General features: G+C 46.2%; 1 protein-coding gene across 1 annotated transcript in view; it reads right to left on the bottom strand.

The window, feature by feature from the left end:
- The window catches only part of dntt (deoxynucleotidyltransferase, terminal), a 43,809-nt gene extending 20,997 nt beyond the window's left edge, over positions 1 to 22,812 (bottom strand). The window contains exons 1-4 of the mRNA XM_056609960.1: positions 22,613 to 22,812; positions 19,371 to 19,545; positions 9,685 to 9,786; positions 1,602 to 1,772 (exon numbers count right to left, since the gene is read on the bottom strand). Of these exons, the coding sequence (XP_056465935.1) occupies positions 1,602 to 1,772; positions 9,685 to 9,786; positions 19,371 to 19,545; positions 22,613 to 22,812 (648 nt within the window). The remainder of the gene's footprint in view (positions 1 to 1,601; positions 1,773 to 9,684; positions 9,787 to 19,370; positions 19,546 to 22,612) is intronic.
- Between the last annotated feature and the right edge of the window lie 2,914 nt (positions 22,813 to 25,726).

The following is a 25,726-nucleotide window of genomic DNA, read 5'->3' as shown; positions in this document are numbered from 1 at the left end:
TCTCGGCAGCACACAGCCTTATTTGTTGATCACATTATAACTGTTCATTTTGCAGCAGCTGTATACAACAAGTAGGAGGGAACTGAGCAATAAAACAACATCACAGTAATATGGTTAGTATTGCCTGGCAGCGTGCAGTAGAAGCCATTATTTCACCCAGCACGCCCCAATATTTATCAGCCGAATGTGTGAGAAAGAGAGAGAGAGAGAGAGAGAGAGAGAGAGAGAGAGAGAGAGAGAGAGAGAGAGAGAGAGAGAGAGAGAGAGAGAGAGAGAGAGAGAGAGAGAGAGAGAGAGAGAGAGAGAGAGAGAGCGCGAGGGAGAGAGAGAGAGAGTGAGAGAGAGAGAGAGAGAGAGAGAGAGAGAGAGAGAGAGAGAGAGAGAGAGAGAGAGAGAGAGAGAGAGAGAGAGAGAGAGAGAGAGAGAGAGAGAGAGAGAGAGAGCGCGAGGGAGAGAGAGAGCGAGGGAGAGAGAGAGTGAGAGAGAGAGAGAGCGAGGGAGAGAGCGAGAGAGAGAGAGAGCGAGGGAGAGAGCGAGGGAGAGAGAGAACATTTGAGGCCTGGCAATGCCGCCAACGCTGCTCTAACGAACCCCTTAAGCTTTGAGGCAAACCCCCAACACACACACGCACACACACACACAGGAAAAGACAATGAGAGGATAGTAGGCACAAAGCAAGTTCCCATGCAGACTCATGCAAAGACACACACAAATACACATAAGTTATTCAGTCCCCAACGTTGCCTCAATACTCCCGAAACTTTTGCATGAGGCAGGCATTGGTATCCTACGTCGTCTTCCTCGTTGTTCTCCCTCGGCGCACTCCGTTCAAAACACATTCTCGCCCATGTGCAGCAGTAGTGTGCGTCACAAGCCGTTGTTTTTGTTCACTTGGTGGCGTTCTGCTGCCCTGTGTAGCTTTCTGTTCATGAAAAGGGACCTGCCTCTGCAAAACACAGTGCACATCTCCACACAGAAACGCAGACAAGGATGTGTTTGGTTTTCCCTTTTCCCGGCTGGGGGGGGAGGGGGGGGGGGGGGGGGGGGGGTTCTGCTGAGTAATTAATCTGTCCGTGCTGCGATGCATTCGTTGCATTTTGAAATATGCTCTGTGTTCGTGTGTGTTGGTGTGGATGGGGATCTTTGAGTGTCAGTGAATAAGGCTAAACTTTTAGCCTCTATCCTTCCCTCGGGGACCTCTGCCTCCTCTCTGAGTAAACATGTCCTGATGCCTCTGCCTGACAGCCAGCCATGACTCCTGCCCTGAGAAGGCTGGTGACAGAGGGAATGCTTACCAAGTGACCCTCTATGACACGTTCTCAGGGAAGACGGGAGGTGGGTTTCTGTGACAACTCATGTGTGTGGGTGTGTCGGTGTGTGTTTTTGCATGTTGAGTTGTGTTTGCATGCCACTGATCCCGTCCACCCATTTCCTCTGTGTACAAAAATATACTATCCATAATAATCAAAAGAATAAGAAAAAGCCCATGTTGCATCACGTAGCTAACCCGTCCGGGCCAGCCGGCCAGCCTGTGTCTGCTAGCTGCGTGCGAGTGATGGCTGAAAGAGCCAAGAGTGGGGAGGGACAGGAGAGCCCCCTACCTCCATGACCGCCCTGGTGTGCTCCCCCAAGCAGGGCAGGCGGGTGGCGGCCCCCAGGCGCTTCACCGGCCAGGGCACACTCTTCAGCACAGAGGCGGCTCGCCTGAAGGCCAGGCATTGGCCATCGCACTGGCTGAACTCGTAGCTCTCTGCCATCACTTCAAAGGCATCCTGCAGGTGGTGGAGAAGGGGGAGGGCGGGGAGAGAGAGAGAGGGAGAGAGAGGGGGAGGAAAAATGAGTGGAAGATTGGAGTGCCTCGGCGGCACCGAGGGAGTGATGATGAGGAACGCAGCGCCGACGCAAGAGCTGAGGCTTTGGGGGAGGGGGGGGGGATATCTTAAAGCTCACTGCTTCTTCTGAAACTTATTAAAGTGAGCCCCTAGGGTACCCAGCTCTGTTCTCCTGCCTGAACGCTGACGAAGTCTGGCCCTGGGGACGGAAAACAATGCCCGTAATGCCAGCCCTGATTGAGAGTGGAAGAGGAGGTTTTGATGTGTTCTGTTTGTGCGTAAAGGGGCCATGACTTGGCAGTGGTGTCGGGCGTTGTGCAGCAGTGATGCAGGCCACCGCGAAGCGGACCCCCACGAACCAGCACCGCCTGGTCCTAGAGAGCGTCTTCTGTGAATGCATTGTTTTCGGTGAAGGTGAGGTAATAACACTAAAAACATGATGGGGGCTGGGGGTTGGAAAGGTGTGTCAAATGTGCACTCAACCGTGAGGTTCACTGCAGCGTGGTGACAGGGATCAGACCCCCCAACCCACCCACCCACCCCCCCTCAGATCCTGTCCCTGATGGGTACAGCGCCATCCCTTCCAGATGACCGCTCTCTGAGGTCCCAAGAGATCTGTCATCAGGAGGGGTTGAGGTAGAGGTGGTGTGTGCTTATGAATACACCATCGAAATTATGGTTGATTTCTTTTCTTCAAGCACACATTGTTGCTGTCAAAGCTGAGAATGTGCATAGCGGTACTATATTGTTATACGAGTGGTAGGTTCCACCACAACATTTCAGACATGATATCTATGACTTAACGATCAAACTTTAACTTCCCTTGAAACAGTGTAGATTAAGAAGTTGACAGTATGGTGGCCTATAGATACCAAACAGAGACCTGAATAAACTAAACCAAACAATCCCATCAAAGTGCTGTTGGAAGACCACCAGCTAAATTTGGAAAGGGTGGAAAAACACTCACGACCGGATCCACGTTTGAAGTAATACTCCATTAAAGTAAAAAGTGCTGGCAAGGCGTCAGAGTGCTTGGAGGTACTGAGGCAAAAATAAAGCCAAGAATGCAGGTGTGTTAAGTTTCCATAAAAACAATATGACTATATATATCAGGCAACACTCCTTGTTGTTGTTGTTGGAGTATTTCTAGCTGACAGAGCAGCCTCACCCGTAGAAGTGATCTTTAAAGGACTTTGAAGAGGATCACCTGCTTCCCTCCTAGCTTGCATCACTAGACTCCTGTTTGTTAAGGATTCGCACGCATGGATTTTATTTCTTTCTTTTTTTTAATCTAATGTGGGTTGGCTGTGACTGACAGTCTAGATCCAAACACTGACGTCCAATAAGGAATTGAGCAGCAAAGATAATGCATCAATGTCGGCAAGTACTTTTGGCAATCTTAAAGGATTTGGCCTGTTTTTTAAGAACCCAGGTTATTGTTGAAATTGTCAAGATGTAAATCAGCCATGATTTTCCTTCAACTCGCCTCTTGATGTGTAGCAATGGGCAGAAGCTGGGCAGTTATCAATCAACTAACATCCATTATATTCCCAAAAAGAGAAGCAGCTCACATAGCTGTATCTGTTTAGTCCAACCCAGGTTAGCGCACACAAACTGCCCTGGCTAGCTTGTTTTCCCAATGGTGCCCACAAACGAACAAATCGACCTATTTTGATCCTGTGTTTCCTCAGCACTGCGCATGCATCCAGGACACCAAGGCTAACGCCCCTACTCTTGCGATGGGTGTCATGGGATCTTAAGTGAGCACGGGGAGTCAGGACCTCGGTTTAACGTGTCATCCGAAAGAGGATGAGAGGGGAAAGGAGTAGGTGATAAGGGGAATGATAGCCCTGGCAGAGATAACAGCTAGGACTGAACGGCATGAGTGAAACTCGTTTGTGGGCAGTTTTTACTGCAGTGTTGGCTCAGCCGACCCCTTTGGCTCTCCATGCGTCTAGGCTGGGGAGAGAGGTGGGGCTGTGGCGGGGTCGCGTCAGTTGAGCCAAGCATGTCAAACACAGGTCGGACAGTGCAGGAGACAGACTGACCCGGCAACCCAGTGGGGGGGGGGGACCTCTGTACTGGACGCACACACACACGTGCACATTCACACACTCATGCACGCGCGCAATTACACACACGCAAAAACAGAAATTCCCCACACAGCTGGCCCCAACTAGAAGGAGCAAGCCCCTCATTAGGAAGGCGGGAGTTCACGTGTGTGTGTGTGTGTGTGTGTGTGTGTGTGTGTGTGTGTGTGTGTGTGTGTGTGTGTGTGTGTGTGTGTGTGTGTGTGTGTGTGTGTGTGTGTGTGTGTGTGTGTGTGTGTGTGTGTGTTGACGGAGGGGTTCTGACTTCAACGTTACTCCACCAATCCAGTGGGGCGCTGCAGCCTCCCTGTAGACCAATTAAAACACGCTCATGTGTTAAAGTGGCATGTTAGCCCCGGCTGGTATAAAACACAGTCGGCTAATCCAGCTCATGGCGAAAATCACTACAATCAGATTTGGAGGGTCGTAGACAAAACGTTGTCGTTACCTGGTTATTTAGTACAGCCAGTAAGAATGAATCCATACAAAATCATGTGTTAACCTATATAGGGCAAATAAGAACTTATTTATATTTTCAACTACGTTTTTAAAACGTTGTGCATAAAGTCAAGTAAAGATCTGTCCCCAGGGTGCATCCATATCACTGCTATGTCACCCACTACATCACATCACATCCTCAATAAGTTGTTCAGATGTTTGTTTCATTTTCAGTTAGGGGTTTGATAATCTTGCTTCAAAGCCGCCTACAGACTTAAACTGCTGAAATGTGGGTTTCAAACCCAATCCCTATCGGTTTTCTTCAATTTTTATACACAACTCCCCACACACAAACCTCCTACAAACCTACCTACCCAGCTACCAACCTACCCACCGCACGCACAAACAGCTCATCCCCTGAACAGCCAGTGGACTGTGAGCGCGCTCCACATCAGTGAATGGAATAGCATTCATCTCACTAATGATGGATCAGGATGAGGGGGAGGAGATGGAGAGGGGGGGGGGGGGGGGGGGGGGGGGGTTGCACAGCACGGGGGCCTCGATGATCCACCGTAGCCCATTTACCCCCGACGTGTTGCATCCGGAGGGCCTGCTGTCCAGTCATGTTCTCGCAGCAGTTCATCTCTCCGGGCGAGGAGAGAAAATAAAAAAAGAAACAGAAATGGCATAATGGTGAGAAATGGGGAGGGAAAAAACAGGGAGGGATTTTAAGCAAGATTAACTGCCTCTGGACCGACGGAGATGGATATTAGCGATTCAACGGCACTACCAGCCCCCCCCCCCTTGTGTGCAAATGAATGAAGGAGTGCTCCTGATCAAATGGATGTTGCTTATTCTCCTGGCTGTCGCTCCAGCATACATCACTGCTCGCCGACTGTAGAGTGGAGGTTCTCACCACACAGCTCAACAAAACAAAGTCCCAAACTACCATGTTGAGGGGCGTTGAATGTGTCAGCCATCAAGCAGCCGTGTCCGGCCGTGTCAGATGTAACATGCAGTGGAGACAGGGACTGTCTCCACTGCACAACTTTGCACTGAGGTCACACGAATCCAGGCACACATTTGGCAGGAGTCTGCACACCGCAGTTGGCACGGGCCAGCCCTCGTATGAAAAGGATTATTTCCTGGTTAAAGGTCTGGGATTTGTCCTCCCTGGATGCTCTCAGAACGTCCACCTGATGGACGGACCAACCAGAGGCCGCCGTTGTAACAAGAGGCAGGTCTTAGTTGATAATGCAAGAGAGACGACATAGGATGCGGACACGGACAGTGGATGCACACATGGTTTTGAACATATTCTACTAAATGTAACAGGTGTAAAGGCATGCATTTCTGTTTGTTTTTTGAGATTGGGGGGACTGTAACATAAATCACTGTAAGGGGTTGCACTGGTTTCGAAGGTTTTTGGAAAGCACTGCAGCAGAAAGTGCAATAGATTTTGATCAAGGGAAAACGAGAATCGTGTTCCCTGTTCTTCTGACCGGATTCGAGGTGAATTCATTATCTTGCTACGTTGGTGAGGTTACGTTTATCTGATTGGCTGAATGTGTTATCTGTCAAGGCATGGCTATAAATCAATTGCTTACAGCAAATGGCCAGACCCTCATGAGAAAGTGACTGAAAAAAGCCTGCAAGACCATTTGGTAACAGGTTAGGTTCAATTAGCCCCGGACGTAACATGGAGTTGGATCTTGCAAGAAAATAGTTGTGAAAGTATCAAATTTTTTTTTTGCATCTAGTTTGAGCCTTGCTGGCTCCATGCAGCGCAGGGTTAGTCTGTCTGTCTTGCCTGTTGTGGGAGATGGGGAAGATCAATTGGATGCAGTTAAGGATCAGTGGAGCATACAGTATCACCCGGACATACACATCACACCACAGCTTTTATCAATATGTTGTATACAGAGCAGAGGCTCCTAGGAAATTACATGGAAAACAGAAAGACTCTCTCTCTCTCTCTCTCTCTCTCTCTCTCTCTCTCTCTCTCTCTCTCTCTCTCTCTCTCTCTCTCTCTCTCTCTCTCTCTCTCACTCTCTCTCTCTCTCTCTCTCTCTCACATATATCCCTCTGCTCCATCGCTTCCTCTCCCATCACTCATTCAAGAAAGAGAAAGAGAGTGGTTGTGTCTCTCGTGTCCACTGGTATGTCTTTAGGTATCTGTGTGTGTATGTGCATGTGTGTGTGCGTGTGTGTGTGTGTGTGTGTGTGTGTGTGTGTGTGTGTGTGTGTGTGTGTGTGTGTGTGTGTATGCGTGCGTGTGTGAGTGTGCGTGTGTGTGCGTGTGTGTGTGTGTGTGTGTGTGTGTGTGTGTGTGTGTGTGTGTGTGTGTGTGTGTGTGTGTGTGTGTGTGTGTGTGTGACGTGTGTGTGTGTGTGTGTGTGTGTGTGTGTGTGTGTGTGTGTGTGTGTGTGTGTGTGTGTGTGTGTGTGTGTGTGTGTGTGTGTGTGTGTGTGTGTTGGTTTGGGGGGGGGGGGGGGGGCAGCAAAGAAATAAAGAAAAGGGCAGGGAAATGTGATCGGGGAGCCGGGGATGGGTGAGGGATAAAGAGAGTAGTGGGATGAATAAATCAATAGTGCCTGGCTCTGGAGTCAAGGGCTGCTGGCTGCTAGGGGCCCGCGATTGACAGCTCACTGGGGCGCTGTCGGAGCGACCGTGCCTCTTCCTCTCCCCCTCCACCTCCTCCTCCCCCTCCTCCTCCTCCCACTTCGTGGAAGCTGCCATCTTCCCCAACCCCATGACTCCCCTTTATTCCTCTCCTCCAGGACCCCCGGGGTCCTCCAATCACCATCCTCCCTGAACACACGCACGCATGCACAACCACACACACACACACACTCTCTCTCTCTCTTTCTCTGTCTTACTGGTCCCATGCTCTATAATGAAGGACATGCCTAATCATTTGACATACAATAGCATATGTAAATGTTGACACTATGAACTGAACAGGTTGCTTGCGCTCAAAAGACCACACGGCACATACACACGACTGGAAAACATTTAGAGTTTCACACACACACACACACACACACACACACACACACACACACACACACACACACACACACACACACACACACACACACGCACACACACACGCACACAAACAATTATCACATATTAACAACCCTCCGCCCTTGCATGTCACATGACCATACATCAGGAGAGCCTGACACCCCCGTGTCGTCATGTGACCTAGAGAAGATGGATCAAGGAGCGGTTTAACGGCCGCTGGACGGGGTCGTCTGAAAGGACCTTCCCCTCGCGCCCCGGCCTCGGCTCGGCGGCATGCAGGTCGTGCTCCGTATCTAGCGCAACTCTGGCCGCGATTTAGAGTCTCTCAATAGAAAAAGAGATGGACCTGAATGTGTTGGCGAAAAAAGGTCAAAGAGGTAGTGTCTAGCCCTGCCTTGAAAAGGCGGCCGCTTTGTTTGATTTCTACCTGACTCTTTGCCGAGCCGTTATGATGAGCGGATGACTTTTTATTCTTTCTTCCCGTGCGCAGAATGACTCCATTCATTCTCATATCAGTTGACGCTTATAGATGTGTGTGCGTGCGTGCGTGCGTGCGTGCGTGCGTGCGTGCGTGCGTGCGTGCGTGCGTGCGTGCGTGCGTGCGTGCGTGTGTGTGTTTAATAATTCGGGAAAGAGAAAGGCATTGAGATTGCTAATTAGAGATGCAAAGCTGCGGAAAACAGATATGGGACAAAGCCATCTCTCTTTCCCCCAGGTGAAGGTGGTGTGTGTTGCATTCAAACAGGCCTGAGCGGGTAGAAAGTGTATGTGCATGCTTGTGTGTGTGTGTGTGTGTGTGTGTGTGTGTGTGTGTGTGTGTGTGTGTGTGTGTGTGTGTGTGTGTGTGTGTGTGTGTGTGTGTGTGTGTGTGTGTGTGTGTGTGTGTGTGTGTGTGTGTGTGTGTGTGTGTGTGTGTGCAGGGATGCGTGGGTTTGTGTGTGAGTTCATGACGGAGCTTTGCAGTCATGGCGGATGACTGAAGTCCTGGTGAAACACATACGTTGCAGTAGGGCTGTGCACATAAGGTCACAGACTCATCTGCGGGGCTCTGCAATCCCACACAAATACGCATATTAGCAGTCAGTCATAAAGGGCAGCTTATTTTTGTCTCCCATGCATCGCCCACATCTCACCCACATCTTGGGTGCGGTTTGAGTCCTTGAAAAAAATGATGTATTAATTGTTTGACTTGAAGAACAAAAAGTTGTTCTTCCACGTACAGAGTGACATCTGTTATTCTATACAATCGCTACTGAGAAATGAGTTGCTTCTACAAACCATATGTTGAACAGACACGCTGTTTGAGTGACAGCTCACTGCCTATACAATGCCTTTGTTCACCAACTTTCCTAGACCTAGCTACTAAACCAGCTGTGATATGTTCCAAATGTTATTATTACCATTTACCATTTAGTCACTCAGAAGCAGTGTGGCATCTTGCTCAAGTACGCCCTCTACAGGCAGACAGCGGACTGCCTGTAGAGGGGACGGCACATACAAACCAAGAGCCTATTCTAAACACGCTGAAACCAACACCAGACTATCATGAATCCATAAACATGGAAGATATCTGTCGGATCAAGCATGAGCCTGGCCTGTTTGCAACCGTGTTTGCAGACGGCTCTCAGGCCACTCGCTCGCCATCTGCCAGGGGGGCGAAGGACAGACCCCCTTACCGGCGGTGAACCTGGGAGTCCCCCCGCGCCGTTCCTGAAGCCCGCCGCGCCGAACCCCACCAGGCGCCAGGCGGCGAGCCATCGCTCAGGCGGGTGATGAGATGACACACACACTTATGGAGCTTGAGGCATGATCCACACCACAACGAAACATGTGCCTGTGTGGGCATCTGTCAGCTGATCCGGAACATAGTGTCGCTCTAATGAGATCGAATCATGATTGATTACTGAATTCTAAAAAGTCATACGCGGCCTGCGGCGACAACACAGTCACACTGAACTCCTTCATTTGGTCCATATCAATCAAATATTTGTATCAATTATGTAAATGCATAGCCTACTCTTATTTATTTTCATGTTTAAGCTTCAAACACCACGAGTCAGTTCCTAGCATACATATATATATCACTTCCGCTTGTGCCCCAATCCTATAAGTGGCTTTAAATCTATAATTCATTTTTGTGAAGACCACCACATTTCCAGTACTATTATGCTTATTTTATGCACCACGGGAGGTGGGGGCGGTGGCTGTTTGTATGTGCTGGGGATTTAAGCATTGCTAAATAAGTCCCAGCAGGAAAAAGGGGTTAAGGGAGGTTGCCATTGTTTTGTCCTCACCGTGAAGATCTCATTATGGTTCTCAGTGGATGTCCTTCTCTGACAGGCGTAGCGAGACAACACGACCACTGGAAGATGTGTAGAAGCCTCCGGAAGGATTTCCTGAGTGAAATATATGGAATCTGTAAATAAATACCTTTATGTATATCATTTTCTTAAAGGCCATATACTACATTTCCCCCACCCACCCTTACACCCACACACACATACTGACACACACAAACACGGCAACACACAAACCACTGGATATGCAGTATACAATTAAAGGTAAAAAAAATGAATTAATCTCTTTGATTATTTTCAGAACAGGAGTGTATTTTTGCAAGTAGAGAGAGGCATCACTGACGCAAGCCAACATTTCTAATTGAATTTAACACAGAATAAAATTGCCACCAGTTACCCTCCGTAAGATATCTTTAATGAGCTCGCCCCCTCCACAGGGAAATAGATTAATGACACTCATCTCAGAGTTTGTTGACGTTCAAATCCATTACACGCTTTCACCTGTGGCACCGCGAGATGTGCAAGCCATCATCCAATTTGCCTCTTGTAAATTGCCTATTTTTTATTCTGTGATTTAGCGGCTCCCTCTGTTTGTAATATACATGTCAACTGGATCTCCGGCGTAAGACTAATGTTCTTTTGCAGAAAATTTGACATCAGAATGTTATGTCAGGTCACAGGGAATTACCAAGGTGCCAGGGTTGTGGTGGCTCGCATGAGGAGCAGAGATAAAGTAGCTTGTACTTTATTAAAGACGGGAAACTCAGGAGCGAGGTGGAGACGGACAGAGACGGGATGGATTTTTTCGTCGCCATGCCAACTTGAACATGATGGCTAGGATCTTTCTGCAACAAAAACCTAATTTTGTTGCAGAAAGTTCACATGAAAAGATGTCATAGAACCTCGGATCAGCCGTTTGCAAATCAGTTTAATAGTTCGTGGATCAGTAAAGTTCATAATTTTTTTCTCTGCCAAGAGGGATTTTCTATGTAATAGGAAATTACTTTTTCCAAGTCAAAAGTGCTGCTGCACATCCTTTGCTGCAATTATTCAAGTATAACTTTGTGTGTGGGTGTACAGTATGTGTGTGTGTGTGTGTGTGTGTTTGGCTGTCTGTCTGTCTGTGCGTGCGTGTGTGTGTGTGTCTGTGCGTTCGTGTGTGTGTCTGTGCGTGCGTTTGCTTGTGGCTCTTAGGCTACATTCTTTCTTCAGCCGCAGATTGATTTATGAAATTAAATTACATTACAACATCCCATTACATCATCCTGCAGCACATTTCCCGCCTAAAGCGGCGGAGATAACAGTACATTTCTCATCTTTCGCAGAATAAGCATTAAACTCAGCATCAGTAAAGACTCCAGCAAGGGACTGAGGGGGAGTTTCCACACGTTCAAGGTCACACCGATGACCTTGATGATGCTGAGGTCAACCCGGCTCCAAGCACCTAGCACGGTATGAAGCGCACAGCGGACAACCCACACCCTCCAGCCTCCAAAAAATTGGCAGGGATCCATTCAGCGCACAGCCTCCCTCTTGCTCACCGTTCGCCTGTATAGGTCACACAACTGAAACCCCCTGAGACACCCCCCCCGGTGGCCCCGCCCCCGCCCCATGGGAAATCCCTTCCAACCCGCAGCCTATTACAACACTAAGAGACAGAGGACACACATCCGCACAGTCCCATGGGGGGGAACATGTCCTCTACCCCCGGGGGAGGCATGCTTCCCCCTCTCCCTGTGTCCCTGGCTCCCCTCCAGGAGGAGGTTAACAGCATCTCATCACCTGCCACTTAGGCTGCAAGGGGCCACAGAGGCCCCTTGCAGGGCCTCTTTGGCCCTGCAGGGAAGCAGGGCCACAGAGGAAACATTCAGGGTGAACGGCTGTAGTTCTTTAGTTTTTCTTCCTGATAGTTGCCCTGGAATATTTATAACACGGAGGGAAAATAAGAAGGAGATAAAAAGAAGAAGTGTTGGAGAACAGCGTTGGCGAATGATCGTGCTGTGGATTCACAAGGCACTTGCTTTGGGGAAAACGTTTATCTCTGCGCGCACATGCCCCCGCGCACACACCCACGCACTCGCACAGGAACACACACACACCCACACACCTGACGACACACAGACGCACACACGTGTGTACACACACACACACACACACACACACGTGAAGACACACAGACGCACACACATGTGTACATACACACACACACACAGATGCCGAACCACACACACAAACCGTAAATAGATTTAGAACTCATTAAACAAAAAAACAAAAAAAACACTGGGAGCGGGCGGTGTGAAAATAAACAGTGTGCGTGCTCCACTGGCTCGCTCTCCGTCTGGATAGGAGATACATCAACGGATAAGCAGACAAGCGGGCCTTCCTGTTACCTTGGGGATACGGGTCAATAAATGTCAGCCGAGCCGTCGTTAGCGGGGCTGTTTAATGATGCAGGCAGATGGAGGAGGGAGGCAGGAATACTGATGAACCACAACGCTGGACACACGGGAAGCAACGCTGGAGACACGGGAAGCAACACTGGAGACACAGGAAGCAACGCTGGACCCACAGGAAGCAACACCGGAGACACAGGAAGCAACGCTGGACCCACAGGAAGCAACGCTGGACCCACAGGAAGCAACACTGGAGACACAGGAAGCAACACTGGAGACACAGGAAGCAACGCTGGACCCACAGGAAGCAACGCTGGACCCACAGGAAGCAACGCTAGACCCACAGGAAGCAACACTGGAGACACAGGAAGCAACGCTGGACCCACAGGAAGCAACGCTGGACCCACAGGAAGCAACGCTAGACCCACAGGAAGCAACACTGGAGACACAGGAAGCAACGCTGGACCCACAGGAAGCAACGCTGGACCCACAGGAAGCAACGCTGGACCCACAGGAAGCAACGCTGGACCCACAGGAAGCAACGCTGGACCCACAGGAAGCAACACTGGAGACACAGGAAGCAACGCTGGACCTACAGGAAGCAACGCTGGACCCACAGGAAGCAACGCTGGACCCACAGGAAGCAACGCTGGACCCACAGGAAGCAACACTGGACCCACAGGAAGCAACACTGGAGACACAGGAAGCAACGCTGGACCCACAGGAAGCAACGCTGGACACACAGGAAGCAACGCTGGACCCACAGGAAGCAACGCTGGACCCACAGGAAGCAACACTGGAGACACAGGAAGCACGGCTGGACCAACAGGAAACAACACTGGAGACCCAGGAAGCACGGCTGGACCAACAGGAAACAACGCTGGACCCACAGGAAGCAATACTGGAGACACAGGAAGTACGGCTGGACCCACAGGAAACAACACTGGGGACACAGGAAGCACGGCTGGACCCACAGGAAACAACGCCCGACCCAAAGGAAGCAACACTGGAGACACAGGAAGTACGGCTGGACCAACAGGAAGCAACACTGGAGACACAGGAAGCAACACTGGAGACACAGGAAGCAACACTGGAGACACAGGAAGCACGGCTGGACCAACAGGAAGCGACCCTTGAGACACAGGAAGCACTGCTGGACCCACAGGAAGCAACGCTAGACCCACAGGAAGCAATACTGGAGACACAGGAAGCACGGCTGGACCCACAGGAAGCATGGCTGGAAACACAGGAAGCACGGCTGGACGCACAGGAAGCCACGCCAGATGCACAGGAAGCCACGCCGGATGCACAGGAAGCCACGCCAGACACACAGGAATTAATGCTCGACGCACAGGAATTAACGGCCAGGCATTCCGGTGCATAAGTTCAAATAATTGTGTGTGGGGGGGACAAGGAACTGCTGAAATGTGACAAACAGATGTTGTCCATGAGTTGGACCAGAGCGAGGCACTCCCTCCACGTTAAGTGTAAGTGAGCCCCCTGGATCAGCCCTCTATTATTTTTCTGTTTTGGGCTGAGCATTATAGGAAGAGGGGGGGGGGGGGGGGCATGTTATCCCCATGGTTACGATCAACAGTGACTCTGTGACGGTTGTGGTGTATGAGCCTTATAATAAGCGATGCTGGATATGAAATGCGCCACACACCGTGGCAGCTGTTGTTGCCACAATTGGCATGCTCATTATAATATTTTAATGAGCTATGTTGTATATGACTTCACACAACGTTGCGTAATAGCTTTATCCGTCTATTCCTCTCTCATCGCGGCCATCAACATCAACGGCTTTCCAGACAAAGCTCAACACGTCCACACACCTAGCCGCCTACGTTCCTTGTTGTGAAATCCAAGGCAACACAGGGCACAAAAAAACACAACTTTAGTTTGGAGCAGAGTAGACCAATCTGCTGCAACTAGATTACAGAGACTAGAAAAAACATATGATTTTACACTTGTTTTTCTCTAAACAGGGAAAAATAATTGACAATGGTATTTATTATTATGTTGGAGAAACAAGATTATAAGGAAGGAAAAATATATGAATTGGGTTCGATGGCGCTTTATTGAGAGTGGGCCTGTATTCTACTGCAATCACTCTGAAAAGTTTGTTTATGTGTGCGTGCGTTTGCATGTGTGTTCGCTGTTGGGGGGGTAACACAGTGTCAGCCAGCTGCGAGCCAACACAACATTGTGAGCAGAAGCGGAGGGAAAGTTAAAAGCAGAGTGTGTTTTTTTGGCAGCCCCTGTCAGGAGGCTTGATCATGATTAAAGTTGAGGGTGGAGGCAGAGACGGGGTGACACCAGCACCCTCCCACACGCACTCCCTCCTTATCCCTCCACTCCCCTCGATCTCTCTCAATATCCCTTTATCCCTCCGCCTCTCTCTCTCATTATCTCTTTATCCCTCCGCCTCTCTCTCTCATTATCTCTTTATCCCTTCGCCTATCTTTCTCTCATTATCTCTTTATCCCTTCCCCTCTATCTCAATGTTAGTCTCTGTCCCCCTCTCCCCCTCTCACTTTTCCTCTTCCCCCTGCCTCTAGCTGTCCCTCTCTCTCCCTCCCCCTCTCTCTCTCTCTCTCTCTCTCTCTCTCTCTCTCTCTCTCTCTCTCTCTCTCTCTCTCTCTCTCTCTCTCGCTCTCATATATCTCAACGGAGATGCACAACCAGTGTAATGTACGATCTCAGGGATTTAAGAGCATGCATAAGCATTGTGTCTCTAGCTTCCCTTTGGTGTTTGGCCCTGCTAAGACATGGTGATAAACAAATGCACTTTATGTACAGCACTTGCTATGCATCCTGTTTGGTCTTAGTAGTACCAGGGCACCCACCCACACATGCTCCAACATGCTATTTCCACACAGAAATGCTTGCGCTTGATTTCTAATGTTTAACCCTAGAATGTCTTGCTGTGAGCCCATCGCACTACGCAGCAGGCCTTCTTGGCACCAGCCTTTGTCGAAAATAGGCTGAATTCTTGATTCTGGCTGAACAGGCTTATCTTCTAGGAATCCAACTGAGCTGGGCTATATTTAACACATGCTATGACAGGGTCATTATGACATTGGTGCAATAAATGACATAGTTGAATTATCCATCCTTTTAGTCCTTTCATCGCCTTTCATGTTTTATCATGTTTCTTATTTTCACTTGACTGTATTGTACATCTGTAGGTTTATTTTACCCCAAGGAATAAGGGAGTGAACAAGTGGCCGTATTTCCATGATAAATTCACCAGTGATGTCATGACACAAGACTAGATGATGCCAGGGATAGGGGATTATAGTAATAACCTGATAAAGCCTCTATGTTTTTCTCATAACCTAGCCTTGAAGCTTTCATTACTGCATAGTGATATAATTTTCAGATTCCAATTTGCTCGATAGCAAACCTACAGAAAAATAAATAACAGTCCTTGTAGGAAAATAGCTTATTATTTCTGCATTACTTTCATGGGTCAAAACTAAAAAAAATTGCAATATGAGATTTGATAAGTGTTCACCTGTTTTATATCTTACATCTAAAATCCCAACCCTCACTCCTGCAAAGGTGAACCAGGGAAAGCAATCAACATACGTTTAGCACACAACACCATCCATGCAATTGTGGGTTACATTACATCACATATGCAGAAGGGGGGGACAAACATCATGTACGGTTTGTAGTGCCATGGATACCATATATATGCACACATATACTGAACACGCATATGATATACACATACATACAAGTACCATAGGCCTACACATACAATATAAACAGACATAAAGAAAACAAATCCAATACAAACATATCCATACCCAATACAGTAGGCTAGGCTTGCCAAATTATTGGCACAGAAGTAAGACTTTGGCTCAGAATACCCATACTGGTTATAGTGCTGGCTGCCACTAGGTGGGGAATTTGGGCGTATTTTAGATGCAAAATAGATAATAATGAAAGAGAATTATTATGATAATTAGAATGATTCACGCACACAAAAAGAGAACTGAGAAGCCAAAAACTTTAGCAGAACTTGGATTCAATAGTACACAGCAATTAAAATTAAACAACAACAATTTATTTTAACAAAACGGAACAGGCAAGGTTTTAAAACGGATCAGGTAGCAATCTTTTTCCATTTCTAGCCAGAAATGGAAAAAATTGGAAATAAATATTATAATTACCAGAAATATAATTTTCTGGTAATAATTTTGCAGGACCTGGATTTCGATAGTACAAAGCAATTAAACATTAAACAACTGGTTTTAATAATAATATTTATTTTAACAAAACAAAACAGGTATTAAGGTTTTTTCCATTACTGGCCATCCATCGGCAATTATAGCATTTGTGTTCTATCGATTTTGGTGATTGGCACTACTCCTGCCATGCAATTTCCTCAAAAGTTTCCAAATGTTCGAAAAGTACTCGAACATGTGGAAGCACTCTCATAATAGGGAAGTCGTGTGTCTTCGAAGCCTTTAGGCTACACCGAAGCCCTGCTATAACTGAGTGGGACTCGATGAATGAATGGGTCCCAAAGCCACTGACATCCAGAATCCATGTGATATTGTAGTTAAGCTCTTTGCTTAAAAAATAACACAAGCATGTTTTAAGGAAATTAACACTTCAGTAATGAAAAAGAAGAGATGATCAGTTGAAAAAAAACACGATTCTGCAGCAATGGTCACTGCTCTGATTCAGGCAGTTACCTTTTTATTATCAACTCACATAGCACATATTTGGGTACGGACCTGCCCCCTATTCACATATGTATGTGGCAGTGGCGGCTCCCCAGTGAGGAGAGGGAGGAAGATCCTCCTGAACATTGTTGAGAATAAAAAATGCAGATTGCCCACACTACTGTAATGAATTAATGCCCTTAAATATGACTACTATAATGCCTTTGTATATGTAATCTTCGTTTCCCTGGGTAAAGGGACATTAGCAACAACCCCTATCGCCTATTGACAATTACTGTTGGCAATTACTGGCTACGCCCCTGAATGGGAAAGAGGAAGAAATTCCTCCTCTGAGTGGGTGTGACTAGCTAAGGAGTCTGAATCGAGCCAACGTCTATTCACGATCACGAATAGGCTGTAGTAGCCCTGGCTGCGCTCTGAACCAATAAGAAGGAGTCCTGGCTGCGCTATGAACCAATAGGCTGTAGGCTGTAGCCCTGGCTGCGCTCTGAACCAATAAGAAGGATCCTGGCTGCGCTATGAACCAATAAGCAGGAGCTCTGGCTGTGGACCATCCAGAGCGGAGGGGTTAGCCCCTCAAGTCTACGCTACGAGAACCAGTGCGGCTCGGTTCGCTTATATTTACGTTTCCACAGCCAAAAGTTGGGCAAGGTCCCGAAATAAACACGCTGGGCCTACCTATTATTTTACACTCCTACGTTGGGTTACCAAGCCGTTTGAAAGGGTGGCAAACACGTGGAGCTACACATGCCGTTATTTTGAAATCACTCCTGTTTGGTATGCAAGGTAACTGATATCTTTGCAACACAAACGAGGAGGGTTGACTTGATCTATGATGTCCCTTAATCTTAATTGGCTTAACACCATGACCAACATTCTGAAACATCCATCAACATCCACATTAGCCTCAAACAATGTTCGGCTTACAGCCCATGTAAATAGTTGTGAAATATGTTCGTGTTGTTCTTTTAATTGTTTCTCACTCTGACCGTTCTGTTTGATATTGTGGAAAGAACGTTAGTGAATGATTCAGAGCCTGATGCATTTTGAATGGCATCATTTTTGTTCTTGTGTCATTTTTCTTAAAACAATTGTAGCTGAAAATAAACATAGCCAAGTTACAACTAATAGCTTCAGTCATTGAGGGCAAATTAGGCCCAATGATAGGCCCAGATTTTTTTATTTTGTCTTACCATTCAAGAGTAGGCCTGATTTGACTAATTGGCTTTGCATACTTTCCTACTGCCCTTGTAGTCCAAGAAATGCTGCCCACCAGCTTTCAAAGTACAACGCTGCCCCTGGTGGATTTCTATCAATTTTATTCATATAATTATCCCTCCCTGCTATTTTGAAGTTCACCAAAACACCCTGAAACAACTTCAGTCCACAAAGTTATGCCAACATAAGCCACTAACAGTGCAAGCAGGCCAATGGCAACCAAGCGCGCAGTCCTTCCTCCCTCACTTTAAAAACCACCATCCTCCACTGGTATACGGGCAAGGACAACTTTGCCCTCCAACCCCGGTACGGTTGCACCATACACTCAAGCCCAATAGGCCGATACACATGCACACACATTCAGTTTGTTTTCCGACGTCTTTGGTCAAAGTTTTCAGTTTAGACAGGTTGAACTTTTATAAACCATGGGTAGGCTCCTTTTGACGTAAAATGCTCCATTTCCTTGCCTTGCCCTAACATGAATGTCCGGTCTACCATGAAGTAATATTATTTGGCCCTTTATTCATACTGTAAGATATCTTCCTTAGAAAAAAATAAAAAATAAACCAATAGGCCTATAAAGTGCAGTAATCGTAGACCTGTAACTAAATCCTGAGTCTTCAACTGTGGAAAATGACTGTAAGCGCTGTTAAGGCCATCAACACAGCGTTATTGATTACTTTTAATCGATTTGTTTAAAATTTTTGGCTTAACGCAAGAGGAGAGTTAGTAAGTGAGTTAGTTGTTGTTTAGCTTAAGCCCCATGGAGGTCTAGATTTAAATAGACCTCCAATATGATCACTACCACAACGGTGATAGCGCTGTAGAAGAGTCTGTGCTATCCCCTTGGCATCATCACTTATGCCAAAGAAGTCAGTTTACTCTCCTAAGCAAGTGTTATCTGGTTTCATGTTTGAGTGTTTGCCGTCTAGTAATTTGTTTCTTTTCATGTATGAAAAATCAAAGCAAAACGTGTAAGCTTATTGATTCCGTTTGTTTTTTCACGTCACCCACATCTTGTTTATTGTGGTTCCGCCGGCCAGGTGGTTTCCAGTTGAGACAAACATGAACCTACAGATCCCCGCCCCAGGAACATGACTAGTCGACACAAATGTGAGGCGAATGAAAGTGAAACAAACGACACAGATTTGAGCTTGCACACATGTCCTACAAACACATATGCATGCACACATATCCACTTTGCATACACACACATACATACCATACACACATGCTGTACACACACGACACGACACACACACAAACACACACACACACACACACACACACACACACACACACACACACACACACACACATATATACTAATATATAATATAAAAGGGTGATGTCTGTGGAAGTGAGTCACCTGTATGTGATGCCTGGCTTCCAGAGTGACAGGCCTCCCCTCTCTCATGCTGTCGGTGAACCAGCCGATGTCCAACACGTGCAGTGTGGGCAAGTTATTCAGAGCCTGCCTCCTCAGCCACTGCCACAGCTCTTGTGCCTGGTTCTGTTCGGACACCACATGAGTGACCCGCTCACTGTGTGCAGGGAAAAACACAACGACGGCAAAACAATGATTAGGTTTTCTCGTATTAATATTTGCTTTGTTCGTGAATATACATTTTTTGTCCTTCACCAAACAGTGACATTATGCATAAATATTTGAATGGTCCATGTATTAGCAAAGGCTCCAGGAATGAAAGAAAGGCTTGGCATTTGTAGGTCATCTGTATCTCTATCTTCAATGTAGTTATTATCAAACTGATGTATGCATATTTTAAAAATAAATGAGTTGTCCATGTATTAGCAGATATGCTCAGGAATGGCACAGCGGCTGTGCATTTGTCACCTGCTAGCCTACAGTAGGTCATCTATGTCTCCATTTTTAATGTAGTAATTCATTAACCTAACCTTTGCGTACGTAATACCTAAACATAGCTTTTGTCAGCAGTAACCACCCACCCACCAAAGGGTATTTGCATACGTCGGCAATCCATCCAGCGGTATATAACTATTGGCCTCTTCCACATCAGTTGCAAGATAAACACTGTAACCCTATAACTTGCTCCATTAATAGCATAGTCTGTTTTTAAAGACTGACTTTATTAGTTCTCTATACCTCTGCTACGGCATAGATAAATACACTTAAATATTCAAAATGTATTCTTACAACATGATGTTGTTTTTAGAGGCACAGGCGACACCTGTGAACTTCCTTAATCTTAAAGGGGACATATTATACAACCAGGTGTGAGTCTGATTAGCCTTACAAGCCGTTTCGAAAATCTGCCCCATATAACATCACTAGTGGGCGTGTCCACCTAGATCTGTGCTGGATAGATGAGCAATGTTTACTTCTGTCCACTGGGTAGGCTGGTAGACTGATCTATCCAGCACAGATCTAGGTTGACACGCCCACTAGTGATGTCATATGGGGCAGTTTTTCAAAACGACTTGTAAGGCTAATCACACACATACACCTGGTGGTATAATATGTCCCTTGAAAAAGGTATCCCTGATTGGCTGATGTCACTGGAAAAACTATCTTGCGGCATAATTGTTTGGGGTCGACAACTACTACTACAGGTGCCACATAATGCATGGACTGCGAGAATTAATGAAGCTGAAATTTATTCTGCAATTAATTGCCTTTTTTTTTACCCACGTCAGAGAAGGTATTTTTTTTAAATACTCGCCCACCAATGGTGAACAATTTGCGATGCGAATTAACGTCAACTCTGCATAGAGACGTACAGCAGGGTGTTGGAGCCATCCAGTATGAGGACGACAATGAAGCAATCCGTTTGTTCAAAAGTTTTTCCCGTCAACTTACAACATTAGGAATATATCTCAGCCTGCGTGCCTAAAGTTTCATATTCATACACGAATGGTATCGGCCGATTGACATGCAAATGAGATCCCATGCAGTTTGGCACCAGATTGTAGCTTCAGTTAAGCTCAGAGCCATTAAGGACAGGGGGAAATGATTCGACTCTGATCTTTCATCTATCAATCTTTTTATCTGCCGTACATTTTTCTTTATGATCATCAACCAAATTAAATGACCACAATATCCCTTTCCTGGGGTAATGGCAGCCCAATGTTATAATGTTAATGGATTTGCGTTTTGGGAAGTTTTTCTACTAATAATAATTACAGCAACAGTAAAAAAAAAGGAAAAAATGCCACAGCACTAGGTGATCTATTATGAGGCTGGCATTACATCAACCTATGCATGTTAAACCCTGTTCAGCTAACTTGAGGTAAGCTGTGATATGACATGGTGAATCATTCATCACAATTCCCCACACATAGTCTCATTGTATCACCAGCAAGAACGTATGACAATGATAACGTTTTAATTCGAATTTTGTGTATGTTTGTGTCCATGCATCTTATTCATGCGTGAACATAAATGCCCCATACACTTGGGACAGGCTGACTGTCAACAGGGTGGTGTGTGTGTGGGGGGGGGGGGGGGTGTTGACAAACTGCAGCTGATATCAGCTTTGTCAGTGTGCAGAATTAATGACAGTTTGAGGCAGACCTGCTCCACTTCCTGTCGTTGGTTTCAAAGTCTTATGTCACACCAAGTGTAACCGTAAGAGAGCTCAAGCTGTGTTTCTGGGAATGCTGCCATGGCCAAGCTGGCGCACACTGGCACATGAAGACATGCACACACATGGACATGCAAGTATACATAAACACGCATATCCAGTACAACAAAACACGTGTTTATGTTATTCATATGGAAACATGTACCCAAATGACACTCTCTCTCTCTTTCTCTCTCTCTCTCTCTCTCTCTCTCTCTCTCTCTCTCTCTCTCTCTCTCACGACGCGTGGCGGCTTCACGCGTCGTGTGAACGTCTCAATGTGGTCAGATGAACCACCTCTCAGGCTTCACATCGATGCCCCTTCAGAACAGGGATTTATATTTATATAATTTAAAATACATTCAAATTATGCATTCAAATTACTCTATGACAAATTTTGTTTGGCCATGACAGCTACCGTTTAATTACCCATCCTTTATTGGGATTTTATCTATATTATATAAACATAACTATCAATTCTAAATCATTCAGTGTTATCATCTCTGATGATGCCTTCTATTTGCACATATAAACCCCTAATGATTTCTTCTGGAGCGATAAGTGCTAAAAGACGGAAAATGTATTTTCTATTTGCATCCAATTACCCATACTGTGTCAAATTGTCTTTTTAATAAGCGGCCCTTGATCTTCGGAGGACTGGCCTGCCATACAGAATACATTATTGTGTCACATTGGATTCTCTCCTTAATTTCCCCTCCCAAGAGCGAACCTCCTGTAAGCTCCTGGACTGAAATACTATTCACTAGAAGTTATTAAATCTACAAGAAGGGAGTGGAAAAAACCTAGTCAGCTATAGGTCACTGTAAGCCTGGGAGGAAATATAGTTAATATGCATGGGAGGAAGAAACGATATGGTAGATTGACCTGACTGATTCTCTGACTTTTCCAAAAGTGCTCTTACTTATATTATCACGTGTTCTGTTGTTGTAAGTTAAATGTCGTCTGTAAGGTAAAATGGACATCCAGAGAGTTCAGCGATATTCCCAACCTGAGGACGTCTTCCACCAGGAACCCCTTGGCCCTTGCCAGCTGGGCCAGGAAACCCCTCCTGGTGGCCCCCATCTTCTTCTCCACCAGGTACAGCCGCACATCTGGAAACTTCACCTCCACACCGTACCTCGGACCCTCTGTGCCCTCTGTGCGCCTTTGTCTTTTCCGCATCGGAGGTAGCATTGTAGCGTGTAGCATCTCTGTAACCTCAAGCGCTCAAGGTCAACGTTACATTTATCCAGTTCTTGTAACTCGGGATATGGTGATGTTTTTCTTTATTTCTTGTGTGTCCCTTTTATATGCTTCTATCAACAGAAAACACCCAGTTTGGCAAGGTACCAGTTGTTGATTTATTTTGCCCAAGACTTGATGACAGTTGGCATAGAATTGGTGAGGATCCCTTGCAGACAGGAAAATACGCTGGCAACAGGTGTTCAGGATTTGGTGTTTACCAAACAGTTCAACTGCCAAGATGAAATGGAGTGCGAATTAGTACAGCAGAATAATGCTTTAGAAATAGTAAGCATGGTAGGCTACAGTCTGTGCACTGAAACAAATATTTGTAGTACACATTATATATATATATATATATATATATATATATATATATATATATATATATATAATGTTTACTTATACAACGGGGGGCCTAAATCCAGCGATCTGATTGGTTCCTAACTGTTGTATAATGAGCGTATACATAACTGCTATGACGCCCGATCATTTTGTGAAAGTTTGCATATCACTGCGCGCCTGGAAGTAGAAACAGTTACAAAGTAAAACATATGTTGGATGATGGAGAGGGTGTAAATGTTGTTACTCCGGGAGTGAGCAAGGCGATGGAGGGACTAACGAAAGTTTAGGCCCACGGCGAGTGAACTCGCCGTGGGCCTAAACTTAGGATAAATTGCCGGCGAACCGCTCTAGCCGAGCCTTCTCTCGGAGGGACGCTAAAGTGTGTTGCATAGCGACCGTCGTGCATTTTGAAGGCAGCCAGGAGGGACTACTTTTTTGTAATCTTTAATAAAACGGCTACTTTGACTTTCTTTGTTTCTTTTTAAATGGAGTGTGTCTATGGCTTTCGTTTCGCCATAATAGTAACCGTTGTATAAAAGCAATAGATCACTTCAGTCAGTGGTATGTGCTCATTATACCACTGTGAAGGGGTATAATGAGCACATACCGACGCTGCGCGTCGGGGCCGGACAACGCCCCTTAACAGTGGTATAATGAGCACATACCACAGCCTGTCGTGATCTATTGCTTAAATATAATATTTTAAATCCTTAACTAATCCTAGCCAAGGTTATGACTATATTGTAAATCTCTCTCCCAAATTTCATCATGAATGAAGCATTGACCCTCCTCAAAGGGTCAATAACAAATGACAAGATGGGACACAAGAGGAATCACCAATTCAAGGATGGCTAGATGTGCCTCAAACAGAGCCAATCCAAGTGGGCAGGTTGCTGTTGATCTAAAACACCTGAGGTTGAGGGCCTTTCTCCAGGGGCCGTAGTCACCTCAGAAGACAACCCCACAGCTCTCTCTCTCTTTCCTTCCCTCTCTGTCCCCCTCCCTCCATCCCTCCCATTCTCATTATGTCCACGCCAGGTCTGCCTGCCATCTGCGACCAGGCTTTAATTAGTCCGCTGTCCTAAATGAAGAGAGCCTTTGAGGGCCCATTCCCTAAGAGACACCTATATAGGCTGGCGCAAGCGCACTGCCACGCGTGTACACACATGCCACTGAATAGGCCAGATCGTGTTTTACTTCCAGCTCATAAAAAGAGGTGTTTAGCAGTAGCTGTCAGGGACACAGGCTGCCAGGCAGTTCAATCTGTTGGGATCATTTGTACCTGCCTTCCACTGACTCATTTACATGCATTGCATTGTGGGACTTTTCCCTGATGAACAGTGGGATGAGCAAGTGACCTTTCTCCAAGAATACCATGTGGAAGAAAGGTCAACACACTGCAGGTAATTATCCTCAGTTAGGACTTTACTTGATATTATAGGTGCGAGGAGGGTGTACAGGATGCGGATATAGGTTTCTTGTTAGCTACAATTAGCTACCCTTTTGTACATTTCCGCACATTTATCAGGGAGTATCTGACCCTTACTATGCACAATATATCTGTGCACTTTGTCATCACTGGGGTCTTCTGATCAAATCACAGTACAAATGTCGAGAATAATAGTGCCACCACGCCAGCTCCCTCACCAACCCCAATTCTCTCTAATCACTCAAAGTGTCCAGCATGCCGTGGCTTGGCTCAGGTCGCGAATGAGAGGAGGAAACAAGTGCTTTAAACGCTGAGGCCAATGGTAACAGAGTCCTTTGGTTTGTCAAAGAGAGAATCTGTGAATTAATTTGGATTTCTAATCCGAATCACAGCGACAGAATGTCTGGTCCTGTAAATATATTAATCGCAATCTAACATATGTGGTTACCCCTTGTGTGTGGTCTCAGTATGGCAAACGATGGGTGTTGTCCGGTAGTAATTGTAGTCATGTCCAACCAAACGTGACTCATCTGGTCGGACCAAACATGCTTCCTCTCACAATGGTGGAAATTCCAGGTTCTGAAAATAAAAGCCCCCCTCTGTACTTTGTGTCACTATCTCGATGTGTTCGTTAGAATTACCTAGAATACCACCAATTAGGGACAACAGATGGGCCAGTTGATAGGTACAAGATCCCAAATAACTGGGATTGAGTCTTTACATGTGGCTGTGAAATCAACCACTGTAGTGCACTCTGTTACAGCATTCACAACCATTGCTTGATCTTTCTGTAACAATTATTCACTTCACCAAAAAAGCTGTCACCATTCCCCCTGAGAAAAAAAAAAAAAAGGATTTATTTCTTTATGAAAACAGTAAGTAAGGGATAACCACAGATGTTCAGCTGGTTTATGTGTAATATGACAAATTGAATACCATGCATTAATAAAATACTGCAATGTTTCTGATCTGTATAACGATGTGTGAAAGAAGTTAAACTACTCCTGGCAAATTGATAACTTTTTCTTTTTTTTTTTTACATTTAAGGAAGTCTCCATTTCCCTTTTCAGGGCTATTCTTCGATGCATAAGGCGCTGCAACCACAGT

Source organism: Gadus chalcogrammus, chromosome 15 (genome assembly GCF_026213295.1).
Source record: "Gadus chalcogrammus isolate NIFS_2021 chromosome 15, NIFS_Gcha_1.0, whole genome shotgun sequence".
Classification (NCBI taxonomy): Eukaryota; Metazoa; Chordata; class Actinopteri; order Gadiformes; family Gadidae; genus Gadus; species Gadus chalcogrammus.
This window is presented reverse-complemented; position numbering and strand designations above follow the sequence as displayed.